The sequence below is a fragment of the Mercenaria mercenaria genome, chromosome 11 (assembly GCF_021730395.1).
Source record: "Mercenaria mercenaria strain notata chromosome 11, MADL_Memer_1, whole genome shotgun sequence".
NCBI lineage: Eukaryota > Metazoa > Mollusca > Bivalvia > Venerida > Veneridae > Mercenaria > Mercenaria mercenaria.
Genome location: NC_069371.1, coordinates 54,278,604 through 54,299,030, shown reverse-complemented (window position 1 = coordinate 54,299,030; position 20,427 = coordinate 54,278,604). Strand labels below are relative to the sequence as shown.

The 20,427-nt window shown below is 33.7% G+C and overlaps 1 protein-coding gene across 2 annotated transcripts in view; it reads right to left on the bottom strand.

The window, feature by feature from the left end:
- LOC123531664 (sodium/potassium/calcium exchanger 3-like) overlaps window positions 1-20,427 on the bottom strand; it is a 101,329-nt gene that overhangs the window by 2,813 nt on the left and 78,089 nt on the right. Inside the window, exons 2-10 of one of the 2 annotated variants that reach the window (XM_045312829.2) lie at window positions 17,650-17,835; window positions 15,251-15,334; window positions 13,277-13,380; window positions 12,365-12,465; window positions 11,710-11,888; window positions 8,362-8,409; window positions 1,389-1,514; window positions 732-947; window positions 14-115 (exon numbers count right to left, since the gene is read on the bottom strand). In XM_045312829.2, the coding sequence (XP_045168764.1) occupies window positions 14-115; window positions 732-947; window positions 1,389-1,514; window positions 8,362-8,409; window positions 11,710-11,888; window positions 12,365-12,465; window positions 13,277-13,380; window positions 15,251-15,334; window positions 17,650-17,835 (1,146 nt within the window). The remainder of the gene's footprint in view (window positions 1-13; window positions 116-731; window positions 948-1,388; window positions 1,515-8,361; window positions 8,410-11,709; window positions 11,889-12,364; window positions 12,466-13,276; window positions 13,381-15,250; window positions 15,335-17,649; window positions 17,836-20,427) is intronic. The other variant, XM_045312830.2, reaches the window with a different exon arrangement.

Here is a 20,427-nt window from a genome sequence, read left to right as displayed (position 1 = left end):
GTCAACAACGTACCATCTCGGGCTACAAACACACTGCTGAGACAGTCCGGAACAGAAGTTCCGGCTGCTAGTATCGTCAGTCCCATTACTGTATCTGGTATTTCAAGCGCATCTCCTGTAACATACAGTATATTGAAAATATTACATCATTCTGTGTAGAAATATTTTAATTTTTGGAATTTACTAGATTTAGCTGAAAACTAAAAGATTTTATAGGAATTTTAATGTCTTGAACATTGCATTCAGCTACAAAATTGAACACAAATATATTTTTTCTAATTTCGCGTGTGTTTGCTCTGATACAACATTAACCTTCTAACACTCTTTTTTCTAATTTTCACATTTAACCATGTTATCCATGTTATAATCTAATAAATATTCAAACTTGGCTAATATCGCTTCCAAATACAATGAATCTATTCACCGGAGACACATTCGCATTACCCCGTGTCAAGTGCGATCAATTAAAGATAGAAGTAGGCGGTTTCACTCGTGGAAACGAAAACACAGACATTTTGAATAAATATAGGTTTTTTGGGAGGGTTTACTGTTTGTATGTTTATTTGAGGTCAACGGTAGTTCTGTAAACTGACAGTTTCCTCGTACGAGTCAAAGGTAGAATGAGAATAAACGCCACGCTTAAGGATCGAACTCACAATCCTGTCCATTCATAATCTTGTGCTCTACCTACTAAGCAAGCACGACAAAAAATATAGAAGCATAAAACCTACCTATAATTGTTACCATCCACACCATTAGGTAAGAACACGCCGCAATCCATGCAATAGACAGGGCAAATGTTAACATGTACAACCGGCGCCAGATGCCGTGACGTCGACAGTCAGGTATAGATACAAACATGAGACATTTCATGGGTAACATTACGGCCCAGTAAATTTTGCCGACAATATGGTCTGGAATATCCCATGGGGAGTCGATGGTTTTATCTGTTATAAGGTAAAAAAGGGTTACTCGAATTTGCTATTTCAAAAGCAATATTTAAAACCATAAACGTTTAGATACAAACTTTGTCTTCAAATGGTCATTTTGTTTGTTTGTAGATGCAATATTTTGTAGATGTGCAAACTTCTGTTCTTTTGTTAGTTTAGAAGAACATTATCACTGATTAAGGCTAACGTTTGGTTTTATGAGTATTTGATGTCTACAAGTAAAAGCAATTTGTCAAATATTAGCCTTCTATATTAATAACTTTATTTACACATACAGCAGCATTACCGACTTCTTACTAAAACTTTTGTTGTAATTTCCCTTTTATGTTCGGGAAATATGTGCTTAATTGTTAAATGTTGTTGCAACATGAGTTTGTTATTTTCAAAACTAACAGTATCTCACATATACGGTATAAAGCAAAAAGACCTATTTCTCACCATCAACATGAACATGTGGATTGCCCTCCGACTCCTCGGTTGAGAATGTCGTCTCTTTATCTTCAGAAATGGAATCGGCAACAATGTTCGTCCTCTCTTCAGTGTAGTTTCCACTCTGCGAATTTTCTTCGAAAGAAAGAATGAATCAAGATAATTTAGTATTTGAAATGACACACTTGCTTACAGTTCTACATATTCAAGAGAGGAAGTAAAGCAATTAAGCAACATTTACTGTTCCCTTTCCTTTACGGAAGTTTCCTGTACTTTTGCTCACTTGTAAATCTTGACCAATAAATTAAAAACAACCCTCAAAATATGGGTCGTCAGGTTCGTTCTAAATACATCGCTTACGCTACGCATTTAAAAGTGCTAAACTGCTAAAATATGCCAAAATGCACAAAAAACGTTCTTAAAATATTGTAATTTGTTGGACAATCCTAGCTACTGTACACAAGAAGTTCTCAATACTACAGCAGATGTGTCTGGAAATAGAATTTTTATTGCATTAATGATGAGCTGAGAAAACAGTTCTATTTTCTTGTGAGGAAAATGTCCCTTTTAACTAATAAAATATTTTTTCAGTGATATATTCAAACTAATTCTCAAAATCCAGTATATTGCTTTTGAAAAAATTATATATAAGATAAAATATCACCAGTATAATTTTAAAGAAAAACTAAGACTGCTGATGACAATCTTACCTAAAAATGCGAAAATCATCACTAGTGTAGTGTTTCCGACCTTCAAAATTTTACAAAATTTACTTTTTACAAATAAACAATTTCTTGGCATAATTCTTAAAGATTTAGCTATTTAGAAACAATGGTTTTGTAAATATATCATTCTCTAAAAAATGGATGAAATCATTAGATAGAAATTGTAGTCCTAAAAAGGGACGCGTCACTAATGAATTACTGTTTATGTCAAAATTACGGTCATTTATACTTTGCAACGAAATATGCCGCACAATACTTACAAAAGACATATCAGGGTAAATAACAAACATTATATTAGATACCGTCTTTAACATACCGAAATAAGTATTATTTAAAAAAAAATCTGTTATAGGCGGCTAAAATGGGTCGAAGATGAACTAGTTTCAACGTTTGTCAAAAAGACATATTCATCAATGGTTTGAGACTGTACAAATTTCAACAAATAACATAATATGCTAACCTTTCAGGCAGCTTCATTCGAAAATTATATATACATGTATCATTGAAAACGGATCGCTAACCTTTTTACACATACAGAAATTTCAGGCTATCTACACAGATACATGTATCACAAAAACATCATTATTGAGTTATAACTAAAAGTAGCGCTATTCCTGTAAATCAAATATTTCAACAACAATTTCATATATAGAGAAATAATATATTTTCTATGTAGATTATCACTCATTAATTCAAATTTTCAGACGCTTGCACTAATTCAAGAAACTTGGAAAATCATTTGCCGCTAAATTATAATCACGGCTTTACGTTATTCAGTTACTGTTCAAGGTTGTCAAATTGACTTAGTTTCTTACTACCAGAAACGAGCATCCGAAAATCTAAATAAAGAATTATTTCACTGTGATACATTTTCAAAGTAATGCCAGAAAGAATAGTATACTGTTAACAAACAATATTCATCCTATTTTTGTACCAGTGTATGCCTGTAGTTATAATGAAATATTGTTTCCACTCACAATTTTTACCATCTAAAATAAATAGCGAAAACGTATTTAATTTGAACATGAAAAAGTACGTTTTTTTCACTGATATTATATATAAAGTTACTGCAAAGCTGCTATAAAAGAATTAAGTGCCTCTTTTAGTAGCAGAAAACAAAGTGGTAAATTTTCTCTAACAGTACAATATACAAGGTTTTGAATTGTTTTGTTAAGTCTATCAGAGTTCTAAGAGGGTGATTCAATAAATTCTGTCATTAACGGTCTTCCAAAGAAACCACTACATAATAGTACGTGAGTTTGATATACTTATTAACGGATGTTTACTCAGCATACCTGAGAAATACTGATTTAATCCAATTGCAAATGATAAAGTTATCAATTGTTGAATTATGCACACTCGTACACATGTGGCTACATTTCAATGCTACTCATACATAGTGGCTATATTTCAATGCTATATAGACTTACAAAGTCTGTTGAGATCAAATAGTCTGTAATAATATTAATTTCTTCACACTGACACTAAATTATTTTCTCAGAAAAACATTTTCTCTCTAGGCTCATCTCAACAAGTTAGAGACAGAGGCAAGAGATATTGTAATTTTTTTTAGAAAGTGGTATCAGAGAGGATTGATTTTATGGCCAGGTGCTTTACATTCAATGACTCTAACGACTGATGCCAGTCTAAATGCTATATTGAAACGTGAAGAAAACATAGAAATCTGGGCTTACATTAAGTCCGAGTTTTTTGTGTGTGTATTTTACGTTTTATTCGACCTGGCGGGGCGGGGTTAATCTCTGACTTATGCAAATAATAGTAGACTGTCGTGAAATCCCGCCCTAACAGGTCTATTAAAATGCATAATGTCTTTAAAAGAGATATTTTCTGAATTGTATCGTATCCATAGTAATTCGGTCTGTTGTGACGTTACGAACAGTTTTTCGTTGGGTTTAAAAAATTCAAGGGGGTTAATATGGTCTTCAAGACAGTAATCGTCAGTCAGATCTGTTACTGCAGCAACTAAAATAACCCTTTGCTGCCAAATAGGTGTATGGTAGAAGAAGATGATCGATATACTATTTTCAAATAGTTCACACTGTAAGTGTTTTTAAGAAGGGATCGCCTATCCTATTCTGATTGACAATTTGAAATTAAAGCTGGTTTGTGCTTTATGTGCCCCCATGTATTGAAAAAAAGACCAAAATTCCAAGCGCGTAGATCGCGCAAAAAAATGCTGAAAAAAATGTAATCCCAAGTTAAGATTGGGATGGAATTTGGGTTTATCAGTGAGCGACGCATAAATAACAAATATAGCCGAGTAGACGTTAACTGAGGCCGGTCATTGCAAAATGGACAAAAAAAGTGCCAAGAGTGTTTTATATGCCACATTCCTCGATTCTATTGGCCCTGCTGTACAAATACGTTGCATAGAGAGTAACACCATCACAAACAAGTTCTACAAAAAATCAAGTAGTTACAGCTGTCAAAATTCCTATCAAAATAAACGCCAAAGTATAAGATTAGATCATGACAGTTTTCACGTCATCCTTTCCAAGTACTCTCCATGCACAGAAACACACTTTTTTTCAAGTCTTGCTATCAATAACGTAAATGCTGCAAAGTAGTCACCCTTAGTGTACTGTTGAGACACTGAAAACTGTTGAGACACTGAAAAACTTTGAAAAAATATCTGAAAAGCATACAGCTTTTTTATGACATTGCGTCCGACCACAAAAATTAAATTGTACAGTTCATTCTTAGAGCAAGAAAAACTTGAACACCCACCTTATTCTCCTAACTTTAGTCGTCTCTACGACTTCTTTCTATTTCCCCTGCTACAGAAAATGCTCGCAGAAAAACCTATGTCATTAGAACCCTTGTTTCTAAACATTTTCAGTGTCTCACCTGTATTCAATGGAGAGACCTCTTTGCAGCATTAGGTTATGGACAGCAAGCCTTCAAAAATGTGTTTTTGTGCAGGGAGAATATTTCGAAGGGACGACATGAAAACTGTCTTGACTGATTGGTACATTAGGCATTCGAAGACCATTGGCAGAATTTACTGAATCGCCCTCGTGTCCATAATTTTAACTGGTCTAAATTTCTAAACTTACAGACACACATTTTTACAAAGTGCAACGTGAGTCTAGTGCACAACATATCATAGTCACGAAGAAAGGAAACATCTTTCATTGTATTTTATGTGATAGCTTGGGTGATCATCGTGCCCACACGGAATACGTTATTTCTTGTTATGTAACATGCTTTGGCTATATTTAATTTCAATTGTTTCTTAGTATTTTTTTTCACTGATATGCAAATTAAACTGGATTAAAGTGTGGTCCGAAAACAATGCAAGAATAAATGGTGCAGTTTATTACTTCAAAAGACAGGGTTGGAGCAAATACACTAAATCATTTCTCGGTCACACTACACTAAATAATATTCCCTATATATTCTACATAAAACTGACATTTTTAAAGAGCTACAAAACGTATCTAGACCCATTTCAGAGAACAAATCCTTACCTCATTTTAAAGACTTATGATAAAAGTGATATAAAATGAAGAGAAAAGTAGGGGTCATGTGTCTTCTAAGAGAGATTCCCCTTGTCACATTTGCTTACTGTAAAATCACATCAAAATCACACTGCTGTGACCTGGAAGTACTACTCATACTAAATTGAGACTACACCAAATACAACCCCCTCTCCCATTTTTTTCTACCAAAATGTCAAAAATACATTCGCAATGAAATTTAAACAGAAAACAGCTTTAATTTAGACCTCTTTGGCCATGCCAAGTGAAAAATTAGTGTTCAAAAACCTGTCCATCATTAAGCGACTAGACCAGATGGCTCCCACGCTGGTTCCTTTACTATAATTAGGCCTATAAAGACTGGGCAGATCTGATTCAATATTTGTTACTCGATACCTCGAGTACGGAGGCTTTTCTATATGTAATGGATAGAGTCGAATTAAATGATTAAATGTACTTTATTTCCATTCTAAAAGAACCATACTGTTGAAAAAAAAACATTATCAATGAAATTTTGCAATACGTAAATGTTTGTTGTCAGGAGTGCTATTGGTTCAAAGTTGTTTAAAGGATCGACAAAGAGATTTTCACGACACTGACGCTGTGATTAAAAGAAAAAATGTACGGCGAATGCAAAGGGGTAGACAATAAACAAGCTTCCACAATTTTAGACTTAAGTATGTACTGGTGCACTATCATATGGCAGACATGACTGGTGGGCTCCAGCCACCTCTGGCCGTTTATTTGTTTATTTCTAAGTTCTAAAAGTATAAAGTCGTGGTAATACTGACCAGTGTCACATAAACCATCGGTACTGGCACTTGTATAGCTTTATCGTCATATGAGAAAGAGGGGTATTTGTGCCGTAAGCCTTTATATCAGATCTTTTATTTTCATTAGGCGTTTCTTGTTTCCAATTTTCCTAACTTGATTATAAGAAAGTGCTGTGTTTTCAGCACCAGTTAGCTTTTGCAAATTGCACTTTTAGAATTTGAAACGATTAACATTCATTCAATGTAGTTAACCCATTTGGAAGATATTGCTGGCAATTCAAGATTCACTTGTGAATGACATATTTTTGTATTTTGTGCAGTATTGTTGCAAAGGATTCGTAAGGCGGAGAGTAATTTGATTCACACTGTCTTGCACTTAAAGCACTCGGTGGGGGGTTTCAGAATGAGGTTTGGCACCAGTAAACCTGTTTATATTATTCAGCACTATTTTTGCCACTAACTTTCAAATGGCGTCGCTCTGTTGTGTTTCCTCTCTGTCTATATTTTTGTTGTTAATCTTTTACTTTTTAGCTCACTCAGCTATTCGAGAAATAAAGAGGGCTTTTATATCCGCTCCGGCGTCGTGTACATTAGTAAGACAAGTTTCATAACTCTATCAGCAGTATTTTCCAGCTATGTCCCTATTAACTTAGACATTTCGGTCAAGGTTTTCAAAGAGTTTTAACTATTGCTGATACTACTCTAAAACTTCACACTTGTCTAATAACACAAGGTTACGGTATAAGTCCCATTACTCTCGCATGAATTTTAAGAGAATTAACTTAGAAAATTTAGGTTGAAGTTTCGCATAAAACTTGCTCTCTCCAAAGTAGATGCAGATATGAAAAATAAAAATTTCTACATGTTAATGAGGTGGAAAAAAACACACGTGATGAACAATGCATGTCCAACTATGAATTGTATTTGGGCAAATATAATTATGCCCATTTGGACGTGGAAATGCAGTATAAAGTTTTACATAGAAATTAATCCAGATACTGAATGAAACTTCCCACAGGTGTTGAGTGAAACTGAACAAGATCATCAAGTCCAATAACTCCTATATGAATTTAGAGAATACTATACCTATTTTTGGTAGAAAATCCATGTTACTGACAAGCCTTTGAATAGTCATGAAAAGCTCTTGATACTATTCCATTCAGTTTTACTTGTGCATACGTGTGCACTCGCTGTGTATACATGTATATATTTCATGTGGAAGTGATCATGTGTAAGTGATACGTTCTTTGGATGTGGCATTTCTGTCAGACTTTCGTCCTTGTTTTCTTTGTGTTTAATTGTGTTCCATTATATTTCTAACTTATAACACATGATAATGCATCATTTAAACGACTCTGTCACATTTCTTCTCCACCTTTGACCTGCCTAACAATATAACAAAGTAAGCAAAATTTCTATTTTACTGAAGGACCTGAATGTGATCAAACTTCGATTTAATCTGTATTTTCTGAAATATTCCAACTCGTTTTTGTAATGTAAGTCTTTTATACGAGCTATCACGAAATGATAGTTATTTTATAATTAATTGTAGAAATGCATGTGAAGATACTAGTGAAAAAATGTCAACAACTCCTCAATAACAAAGAGTTTTTTCTCTCAAGTATTCTTGTTTGCAAACCCTTGGCAAGAATTGAACTAAATCGAAACTATAACAAAAATGTCATTTTAACGACCATAATATTATGATATGGATGCATGATTAACGGTTACAGCATTACAGCTACAGATTGTGTCAGAGAATACGAATGATCGGCAAAGGATTTTGAAGAAATAGATACAAGAAGAAATTCATATATTGAGTAAAAATAATAGAAATAACACATTTAGAGGAAATGAAACATGAAGAATATTTCAAGAGATATTTTGTTAACTTTGAAGAAAGATAAAGATAAAGAAAGTCGTAAATATTTTGCAAAGCATCCAGTGGATATAGTGTATGCGAATGCAGGAAGTGCATACTTACCAGTAGTGTCCATTTTGATGACATTTTGTTGGTCTAGTACCGTTCCTTCTGGCATTACATTAGAAATAAGAAGTTTTCATTCAATCAAGTTTTATTACTTTTCTGTGAGCTATTTTCAGTTGTAGCAATACATAAAGCAAGCAAGCGAGCGAGCGGAATGTATTTAATTTATTTTTTCAGAGCTGTAGAGAATACATTAAACACCTTTACCATTTTGTAAGCATTTTAAAGATTGTCAAGCCAAATTGCATGCAAAGAATTATGTGCCCTCTTTGGAACTAAAACATAAGTTAGAGAAAAATGTCATACCAACTGAATGTGTTTATTCTGTTTCCGTATAAAGATTTAGAAGAATGATATATGCAAGGATTATTTTTGGAATTTCTCGTAAATTCTTATTATTGTTTGAAGAATTCCTGAAGTTTCAGTAAATGCTTAATAGGGTGTCAGTTTAAATTGATTTGAATTATTGTGATTCATATAGATGTCCATAAATCTATTGATAACAGGGTATTGTATATAAAAGTCATTGTGATGGGCACGTTTATGTGCCTACTTACTTATACCCCAAAAACTTAATTTATATTGTGCAATATGTTAAAACCTGAATACCTGTTTATTTATTAATATTCACTATTTACGTAATAACTGTTTCAAATGTGCGTTTCATTAACTGTGAAATTTTTTATTTGTTACAGAAGTGTTTGGCACCATTCTGATATCAAAGATTTACTCCGAAATAAAAAAAAAATAATAATGTGGAAGTAACGAACGGTATGGTGGGAAATAAATAGGTGCCAGATGGGTTTTGCTGGCATGGGTAAACGCCGGTCCGGTTTGCAAGAATCGTAAAGTCGTCACATATGAAAACAATACGTTTAGTCTTTGTGTCATGTTTTTTTTTTTTTTGCAAGAATAGCGACAAGACACGTTTGTTTTGTGAATTAACGTCTGCAGAAGCCCGCGGGAATGTTTGTGACCGAGACCGGAAGTATTATCCTTACAATCGTCAATGTGTGTACGTTTCAGCTAAGCCCAAAAAATGTTTGAATTTACAGATACTAGAGTTACAAAAATATACCAATGAGGATACAATAATAAAAATTATAATACAGTTTCAAATGTCTGTTTTTCTCTATGAAATGTGCATACCTGTTTAAGCTTTTTATTCATCACCCCGCCAAAGGCGAAGGGGATATTAGAAATGCTCTCCGTCCGTGCTTGCGTCCGTCCATGCGTTCGCAACGATCTTTGTCCGGAGCATAACTCCAATAGTACTGGAGGGATTTTCTTCAAACTTCATACACTGATTGAACACATTGGTAGGAAGTGCAGTGTGCAAGAACAATAACTCTAACTTGCCTATTTTTTGAGTTATTCCCCTTTATCATATTTTCTTAAAAAATTTTGTCCGGAACATAACTCCAAAAGTACTGGAGAGATTTTCTTCAAACTTCATACACTGATAGAACACATTGGGAGAAAGTGCAGTGTGCAAGAACAATAACTTTACTTTGCCTATTTTTTTAGTTATTCCCCTTTATCATATTTTCTTAAAACATTTTGTCCGGAGCATAACCCCAAAAGTACTGGAGGGATTTTCTTCAAACTTCATACACTGATAGAACACATTAGGAGAAAGTGCAGTGTGCAAGAACAATAACTCTACATTGCCTATTTTTTGAGTTATTCCCCTTTATCATATTTTCTTTAAAAAAAATTGTCCGGAGCATATCTTCTTCATGCATGGAGGGATTTTGATATATCTTGGCACAAATGTTTACCACCACGAGGCGGAGTGTCATGCGCAAGAACCAGGTCCCTAGGTCTAAGGTCAAGGTCACACTCAGAGGTCAAAGGATACAAGAATGAAAACCTTGTCCGGAGCATTTCTTCTTCATGCATAGACGGATTTTGATATAACATGGCGCAAATGTTCACCACCACGAGACCGAGTGTCATGCGCAAGATCCAGGGCACTAGGTCTAAGGTCAAGGTCACACTTAGACACCAAAGGTCAGATACAAGAATGACTTTGTCCGAAGCATTTCTTCTTCATACATGGAGGGATTTTGATGTAACTTGGCACAATAATACACCATCATGAGACAAAGTGTCATGCGCAGTTCCCTTCTTTAGAATTACTTCCCTTTGTTGTTCCTTTAATAGCTTTTATTGTAACTTTTTCATTACTAGTCGTAGGGAAAAATCGAGACCACTTTTCTGTAGTACAACATGCATGCTATATCCAATTTTGAGGTGTATTTTGACCAATCTCTACCTGATAAAGATTTTTGTGTGGACTGGCAATTTTTTTTTTTTTTTAAGATTAACTTCCCTTAGTTGTTACTATAAATAACTTATATTGTAACATTTTTATAATTGACCGTAGGGAAAAAAACAAGACCACTTTTCTGTGGTACAACATAGATGTTACTCTCCAAGTTTAGGTGTATTTTATTATATATAAGGTATCTCTACCTGGATAGGAGTTATTTAAAAAAACAAAAGACTTACAATGATTACTAAACAACCACAAAATTAACATGCCATTTGCAAATACAGCTGCTAGAGTAAAGAAATTTGTCGCTGTTAGCTTTCCATTCCTTCTTTTTACAGTAGCCATATAGAAAAACATCATAGGTAAACTGTTCATGAAAAATAATAAAATGTAGCAGTAAACCACCTCACTACTGACTTATTTTTTCTTCCGCATCTTAAAACCCCTGATGCAGACCACAACTAAACGGTGCTTCAAAGCTTTCCCCAAAATTAATACTTTCAGACACTATAACTTGCCAGGAACTTTAGCCTTCAATTATAATATGCCCGGCGGGGGGATTAGCTATGTGTAACATGGCTCTTGTTAATTTTATTTTGAAAAGTATGGCTATTGCTCTAAATATAATACTAAGGTATTTAAAGACAGAAGATAACATAAATTAGCGATATTTTGGTTATTTTTGAATATTTTCATACAACTTTAGTTTTCGTGTGCCAAACCACGTTCCTTTTCATCCAGTACTAACTTTATGATTTCTGTATAAGATTTTATGGTGTTCTCATGATTTGCCTAAAGTGTGTCACAGACTTGCAATAAATGCGTGTTAGGCTGAAATGCATATCTTATATTGTCGAATTTAAGGCACCAACAGTGTTTATAATGCAACACGTGTTTGTAACAATAGAACGAGCGTTTCAGTTGCAATGCTTCATTTCTGTATTGTTTATTACAAATAAACATTATTTTGCACAGCTAACATCAATGAGATAAGTTCATATCAACTTCTAAATGTAGTTTTTAAAGAAGCCTCAATAACTTACAAAATATTACAATCACGTAATTACCAGATAAAGGTTGTTTTTCATCGGATCCAGGGCTTTGATGGTGAGACATCGCATCGCCGCCTCTACACTTGTGGAGAAGACGTTCTACATATTTGATACTTTTATTCTCGAGGTAGCGGTTAAAATACATGATGAGTATGTAGATAATGTACATGACTAGAAATACTGTAGCTTCATACCTGAAAATATATAACATTAGCCAAACATAATATATCTGATAGGAACAGCGCAATAAACAGGATATCCAAACACACAAAGAAAAATGTCACGTTTAAGGTAACATTTTGTTTATATTTTTCTTATTACTTTGACGGATTTTCTTAAGATGAAGAGCGTAGAAGACAGCAAAATGAGTGCTTTCCTCCGCACAAAGAGTCTGTCGTCAGATTTCAGTACTTTTCTCAAACACTTCGTCAAATTGCGAAAGTGTTTACGTTATTTAAACATTTTTTTTACACGAAATACAGTTGGGATGCAGAAATGCAGAATATTAGGAAATTGGAAAGTTACGTAAATAATCAATCTCCATAGACAAATAAATGTTTAAATGTTTAAAGATACCTTATAATGTGGTCTAAAATGTAAAATCGACTAAAATGCGGCACTGTAGAGGACACTTGTGTAGACTAGAATAATTATCTAGACAAGTACTTACCAGTACACTCTGTCGTCATCTATAACTATCACAAGGGCAGCAATAGACAAAAGATAAAACAAACAATCTCTCGTCATAGGATACCAAGTCAGTTTGACCACCTGTAAAAATAAAACAGAATGTAGACTACACTCAAGGACTTTAAAACGCCTCATCCATGTATCACATTTATTTTATTCTTGCAACTCGTATTCAAATACTTTTATATTCATTTATTCGTATCCATTAAATCTGATCCAGCACGGTAGTTTCATTTGTGATACTTAAGGCCTGTGCACGTGCAGCTCGTGTTGTAATTAAAGTGAAACAAATTTCACAGTGCGAATTTACTAAAAACAAATGTTACTGCATATTGAGCAGGAACAACATTTTTTTCACAAAATTTCTCAACTTTTATTTGGTTAAGGTCTATTTGTTAAATTCCGTATCGAGTTATTTTAATTATTGAGTGTATTTTTTGCGAAAGACTGCACGTTATTTACAGGGATCAAAGCAAACTTATTTTAACCTTCCTTTTAAAAACCAATGCTCGTATACAAGTCTGTTTTCAATAGCCAACCTAGCTGGACTTCGATAATCACCAGGCGTAGTTGTTTAACTCAGAAAAAATACTACGTCAATTTCCTTATCTATTAAGAATATTTCATAAAATTTGATATATGCACTACAAATCTTCTTAAAAATCATAGCTTGGGCGTTTAAAGTCGTTGTGTGTTATATCAAGTTTTACTGTTTCATTAACCATATTCTATACACAAATAATTGGTTTTTGAAAAAAATGATATTTTAGCAATACATTATAATATGAACTAAGAGACTACAGCTGCATGTATTTATGGAATGTTGAGAAAGCATATACATATTGTTTAAACTGGAAATTAATAGAAATAAAATAAAGTCAGAAAATCGTACCATGCCAGCGAAAATTGAACAAGTACCGATGATAAACAGAATATTGAACACTGCAGAGCCAACTATGGTACCAACCCCGACATCACTTTTTGCAATGAAAACACCTGCAGATGTACAAACACACAGGATAATATGTAAAAGGTACTAGGATATAAACATACCTACACTTGCAGATATTTAAAACATATATGTACCTACCTGCAATTTAACACACCTGCAAATATGTAAGCACAATCAACATTTAAGTACTTTATAAAAAAAATTGTGATAAATATGAAGTAATTTTATTAATTTAGAATGGCCTTTTGTTTGAATGTATGGACATTTTCCGTAATATTCGCGCACAAAACTCTTCGCAGGATAATATCCATTCTGAATAACGAATCAAGATTGCCAACCTGCCAAAATATATGCCCGTTACAACAAATTAATTTTAATTTTGAAATACCCTCTTACGGAATGTTAAAGTCTTTTTTATTATCGTTTTGGTAAATTCATGGGCCATAACTCTGGAGATGGCATTCGTAACTTGGTGGTTATCAAACTTGACCTAGATTTAAAAGAAATAAATTTTCTGTTTAAGTATGATAGTCAGCACACTGGACAGTGTCAATTTGTTTTGCAATGTTGATGAATTCAATGGCCACAACTCTGAAGATACTAATCCGATCTGGTCGGTTATAAATTTTGACATCGATTTCAAAGAGATGTATTTCTGTACAAATTAGGTTAAGTCATTAGAAAATATACTCAAACTGTAATTTTTGCGGACATCTATTAGTTTCGTAATTTTAACAATTTAAGAGCGTAAATTCTACAGATAATACAAAGTTTTTCCGAAACTGACTATTTATCAAACTTAACCTAGATGTTTAAGTAATACATCTTCTGTGCGAGTATGGTTGTCATCAAAGAAAAATTACTCTAGTTATGAGAGGGCACTGTCGATTTTGGCAATTTTGACCAGTTCGAACTAGCTTGTTGTCGTACCCGACATAGGTTTTATAGAGGTACACACTGTATATAAGTGTGGCTCAGTTCTGGGAAAATACTCTAGCTATCGAACAGACACTGTCCATTTTGACAATCTTACTTTTTCAAGGGCTATAACTCAAGAAATGCTTGCTTGAACTTGCCGGTTATCGACAATTATGAATGACGCAAGGGCTAAAACTGTGGAGATAATAGTTCGAACTGACTGATATTAAACTTGACCTAGATTTTATAGAGGTACACACTTTATGTAAGTTTGGTTTAATTCTTGGAAGAAAATACCCTGGTTATCAAGAGGTTACTGTTATTTTTTGACAAACTTGACTTGCCCAAGGTCAATAACTGAAGAGATGTTAGGTTGAATTTATTTGTTATCTCCTTTAACCTAGATTTGATAGTAATAAATCTTCAGTTAAAGTATGGTTGACATTAAAGAAAAAAATACTTTAGTTATCGATCGGAAACTTCGGTAATTTTGGCCAATTCAAGGTTCATAACTCCAGAGATACTTGTCCGAAGCGGCTGGTTATCAAACTAGACCTAGATTATATATAGGTACACACTTATAAAAGTTTGGTCTAGTTCTGTAAAAGGTACTCAAATTATTGAGAGGACATTTATTTCATCCACCATTCCAGGTGAAATTATAATTCGTCCCGTTTTTCCAAAGAGGGTGTATAAAAAGTATGGCGTTTTCATTAAAGCATTTGCAGCCAAACACATTCTAACCGTAACTCCGCTAACACTAATTATAATGTGGACATATTAATGGGCAGACAGATATCATTATACACTTTTATCAAGTAATTTTATACATTTAAAAGGTTCTTATAATGCGTTATTGCTTCCCTTTCCATACTGTTTTTAAAAGCAGCAAATGCAGGAAACGCACGATAAATAATAGGAACAAAGTTATTTGTTCGAAGAAAGTAGTAGTAGGCGTATTTGCACTGTTAAATATGCCATTAACCATAAGATTACCTATCACAGAAGTAAAGAACTCTGGCGCAGAACTTCCAGCTGCCATAAACGTTGCACCAGCAACATCCTCCTGAAGATTCAAACCTGAAAAAATAACAAATTTGTAACATATTTTCTGGTAAAATTCAATACTTTTCACGACACCAAGTTATTAGCAGTGGAAAAAATGTTCAGTACATTCACTTGTTATTTGAAAGTATTTTCTTTGAATATTTAGACAAAACATTTAGTTTAGTAAGCTGTGAATTTAAATAAACCATTTATTTATCAGCGGAAGATAAGAGTTTCTTGTATACCGTAAATTATATATTGTAAATTGAAAATCTAAATTTCGCACGGTAGCAAATTTTTATCGGTATAATCCAACATGGACGCGGTATATTGTAAGAGACATTAGTCCTTACGTTACACGGTTAGGTGCGCTTCTCTAACCGCGTCACTTAGGCTACAAAGGAGATGCCGTGATATAGTATATCAAGAATATATTGAAATGCTTTGAAATAAAGACTTATACAACAATTGTGAAAGAAACCTAGGTTAAAATTTTAAAGTCATTTTGAAAATAAGACTGAACATCAGTAGTAGACATGAAAAGGTATTGTTTTCGCTATACTTAAATGGGATCAGTTTTGGTATTAAACCATTGAATATTATACATAATGTACAAAAAACATCTCATGGAATGAAAAGATCTTAACAAGAGGGCCAAGATGGCCCTAGGTCGCTCACCTAAGAAACACACCATAACAGTGTAAAACATGTTTGACCTAGTGATTTCATGGAAACAAATATTCTGACCAATTTTCATTAAGATTGGACCAAAAATTGGTCTCTTGAGATTAAACAAGCATTTTCTTAGATATGACCTAGTGACCTAGTTTTTGACCCCAGATGACCCATATTCAAAGTCGACCTAGATTTCATTAAGGCAATCATCCTGACCAAATTTCATAAAAATCAATTGAAAAATACAGTCTCTATCGCATACACAAGATTTTTCTTTAATTTGACCAAGTGACCTAGTTTTTGACCCTAGATGACCCGTGTTCAAATTCGATCTAGATTTTATCAAGACAATCATTCTGCCCAAATTCAATAAAGATCAATTGAAAAATACAGCCTCTATCGTATACACAAGGTTTTTCTTTAATTTGGCCTAGTGGCCTAGTTTTTGACCCCAGATGACCCATATTCAAACTCGACGTAGACTTTATCAAGGCAAACATCCTGACCAAATTTCATAAAATCAACTGGAAAACACAGCCTCTATCGCATACACAAGTTTTTTTCTTTTATTTAACCTAGTGACCTAGTTTTTGATCTCAGATAAACCATATTCAAACTCGACCTAGATTTTATCAAAGCAATCACTCTGACCAAATTTCATGAAGATCAATTGAAAAATACAGCCTCTTTCGCATACACAAGGTTTTTCTTTGATTTGACCTAGTGACCTAGTTTTTGACCCCAGATGACCCATTTTCGAACTCGGCCTAGATTCTATCAAGGTAATCATTCTGACTAAATTTCATGAACATCAATTGAAAAATACAGCCTCTATCGCATACACAAGGTTTTTCTTGATTTTTCCTAGTGACCTAGTTTTTAACCCCAGATAACCCATTTTCAAACTCGGCCTAGATTTCATCAAGGTTATCAATCTGACCAAAACTCATGAAGATCAATTGAAAAATACAGCCTCTATCGCATACACAAGGTTTTTCCTTGATTTGACCTAGTGACATAGTTTTTGACTCCAGATAACCCATTTTCAAACTCTATCTAGATTTTATCAAGGTTTATCATTCTGACCAAATTTCATGAAGATCAGTTGAAAAATACAGCCTCTATCGCATACACAAGGTTTTTCCTTGATTTGACCTAGTGACCTAGTTTTTAACCCCAGATGACCTATTTTGGAACTCGGCCTAGATTTCATCAAGGTAATCATTCTGACCAAATTTCATGAAGATCAGTTGAAAAATACAGCCTCTATCGCATACACAAGCTGAATGTTGACGGACGACAGACAGACGACAGACGACGGACGCCGGACATCGAGTGATCAGAAAAACTCACCTGAGCATTGCTCAGGTGAGCTAAAAAGCAAATGTCAATATATTCTTTTAAGTTTCGTCTTATCACAAACTGTCTTTTTTTACTGCATTGTGAAGGGATTCCCTCGTTAGTCAAAATAAATTAAGTTTAGTTTTTTCTCCTATCGACAAAGAAAATGTAGAAAGAAATCAAAATCAAAGAAACTACAAAATGGCAAAATAAAAGTAAGACATCTCGTAGTTCATTGTATGGTTTCACCTATTTTTCTTCGTCTGTTTCTCTTGTATAAATTTGCCACCACTCTTTATAAAGGTGGTTGATCATATTGAGGGCTTACTTACGCTCACAGATCACTTCTAGCGAGGATACAAAGTAGTCGTCACATACAATAGCGAGAGCTCCAAACATGTACAAGGATATTGCTATATGTGCCGCAATGCCGCCACCTTTTGTTTGATCAAGGGTGAAGAAATTTTCTGGAAACTCTTCAATAGCACGAGGTGTACAGTTCTTTTCTTCCTCTTCATCTAGAATAGATTCAATGCTAATTATAACTTCATAAAATTTAATATACTTTTATGATGTGTGTTGTCTTAAAGAAGCAATGCCGCTAGTAATTGACTTTCGTGTGATGAGCATTGTAATTTTGATGGTGCAATGCTCCATTACATCTATCCGGTAAAAGCTGCATTAATATAGATCATGCACTCATATACATAAACAATTAAAAGACAGGAAAAAAGATGAACATTATTTAGAATTTGGAACTGGTTCGTACCGGTACACAATCAAGGAACAATAGCCAACTGTCCGACTTTCGTGACTGAAATACATTAAGAAAATGGCGCTAACTCAAACAAATAAACATAAGAACAAATTCCGTAGCTCCGACTATAGTGGAACAATAATAAGCCCCGATCTGTTATTGTGTTACACACTTTAAGCATGCGCATTCAAAACTGATGCATGGATGAAACAATCGATATTTTTGTCAGATTGTGTTTACATATAGATCTATCTCATTCTTACGAGTTTTTTCAGTGTTGTTGGCCTCAAGATCGTTCGATAAAAAAAATTTTTTTTTTTAGAAATCTGGAAATTAATGCTATATTTCTTAAGAACGCTTTGAAACTTAATTACTGACAGACTTTATGTTATGGAAACACATGAGAATTAGTTGTTTTTACTACTTTTTACGATGAAAATTGAAAAGCGTTTGTAACGCTTTACTTGAGGTAAACTGCCTCGATTATAAATATCTATATTTATTACATGAGTACCTATAAATAGTAACAAATTTGTGCTGAAAACTCTCCCATTATCGCATTGCGTCATGCATTATCACATTATCATAATAAGCCCCGGGGCCATTATCGATAATGGCCCTGGCGTTAGCGCGGGAAATTAACGTCCGTAAACAGAAATGACGTCATGGCGTTTCGTGGAGGTAAAACAGCGAATATTTCCGTTTTATTTTATCATCTTGAGCGTAACATCGTGTATTCTTCGTGAATATCGTATTTTTATCCCTAAACTATGCAATAAGCAAGAAAGTACAACTATCTAGGTTACAGTAAATAGACACTTGTACAAATAATATAGAAACTGAAAAGCTGAAATTTATTGTGCCAGAAGATGCATGTACCCATAAAAAAAAACACAAAAAACCATTTCTTACTTATATTATAGGTAAACATGTAATAAACAGGTAAATACATGGGAGAGCGGTGCCTTTGAGTGATAATGGCCCTGGAAGAAGATAATAGCCCTCGGGCTAAAGCCCTCGGGCTATTATCACCTTGCCAGGGCCATTATCACTCAAAGGCACCGCTCCCCCATTTATTAACCTATACTTAACGCGATTTGTATCACGTAATACCGTCGTACTGCACATACCATTCATAATGAAAGTTACCGTTTGGATAAGACATTGTTTACCATGATGATTTATAAACACAACTTCTGATCCATAATATTTTGTAAACTAATGGGAATATATTTCCTTTTTTGTTTAAAACACAATAGAAGTCTACATAGCGTAGTGTCTCATACGCCTCAATTACTATTCCTTTGAATAAAAATGCAGTTGGCATTATTACGAAAATGTTTAAAATTCTTCCAGACAGCTAACTGACTAGAGTTTTGCATAATTAATAGATCTAGAAGTGTTGCGAAAATCCATAATGTTTTTGTTTTATTTACGTCAGACAAACGTCATTTCTGGGGATGTTAGATCGAGAATCTCAATTACTCCAGAGGAAGGTAAACAATGCAATGACATTTTCTCTAAAGCTTAAAAAACACTTTTTCTAATGTATGAGTGTATCTACATTTGCCGCAGTCATTTTGTATCATGTTTGTAAAGATGACATCATATTTTGCAACTTGCATTAACTTCGCTAGATGGCTCCTTTAGAGATAACTGAAGAAATGTACACTTCCATTTTCATGACAGATAAGCCACTGTGCAGTGTTATATCAACAGGGATCGAATAAGATAATATACTTTGTTCTCAGTTATTTGATTGTTTGCGAGAATTTATAATAATAATAATAATAATAATAATAATAATAATAATAATAATAATAACTTTATTTTCTGAAGGTGACGTACTAAGTGTACCAATACAGATATTTTACAACTTATTTCCGGTATGGCCTTCAACTGCATGATATACATTCACACATGCACACAATCATACAGTCAATTTATAATTTAACATTTATACAAAAATACCCATATCAGAATTACTTATTTTCTCGACAAACACGTCTCAAATTAAGGTACTTCTGCACGTTTGATTAACCGGAAGTGATGGCGTTACGTCATTTATCCGGAAAACGTAGAATAAAACCTGGATTCGGCTTACGGAAAAGTAAATAATTTTATGATTTAATCAAAACTTGTGAGTAATTTATTACAATGGCACTATTGCTATATTTCTAAAGTCAAAATTGATATTAAAATATATATCACGTTTAAAATTTAAAAAAAATGTCTTAAAATTAGCGTGAAATGTCCGGTTCACTTTAATTTTGGTCAAATATCTCAAAAATAAGCACACGAACCTATACATTTTATTTCATCAATTATTATAGACCATGCGTTTATTTAAAAC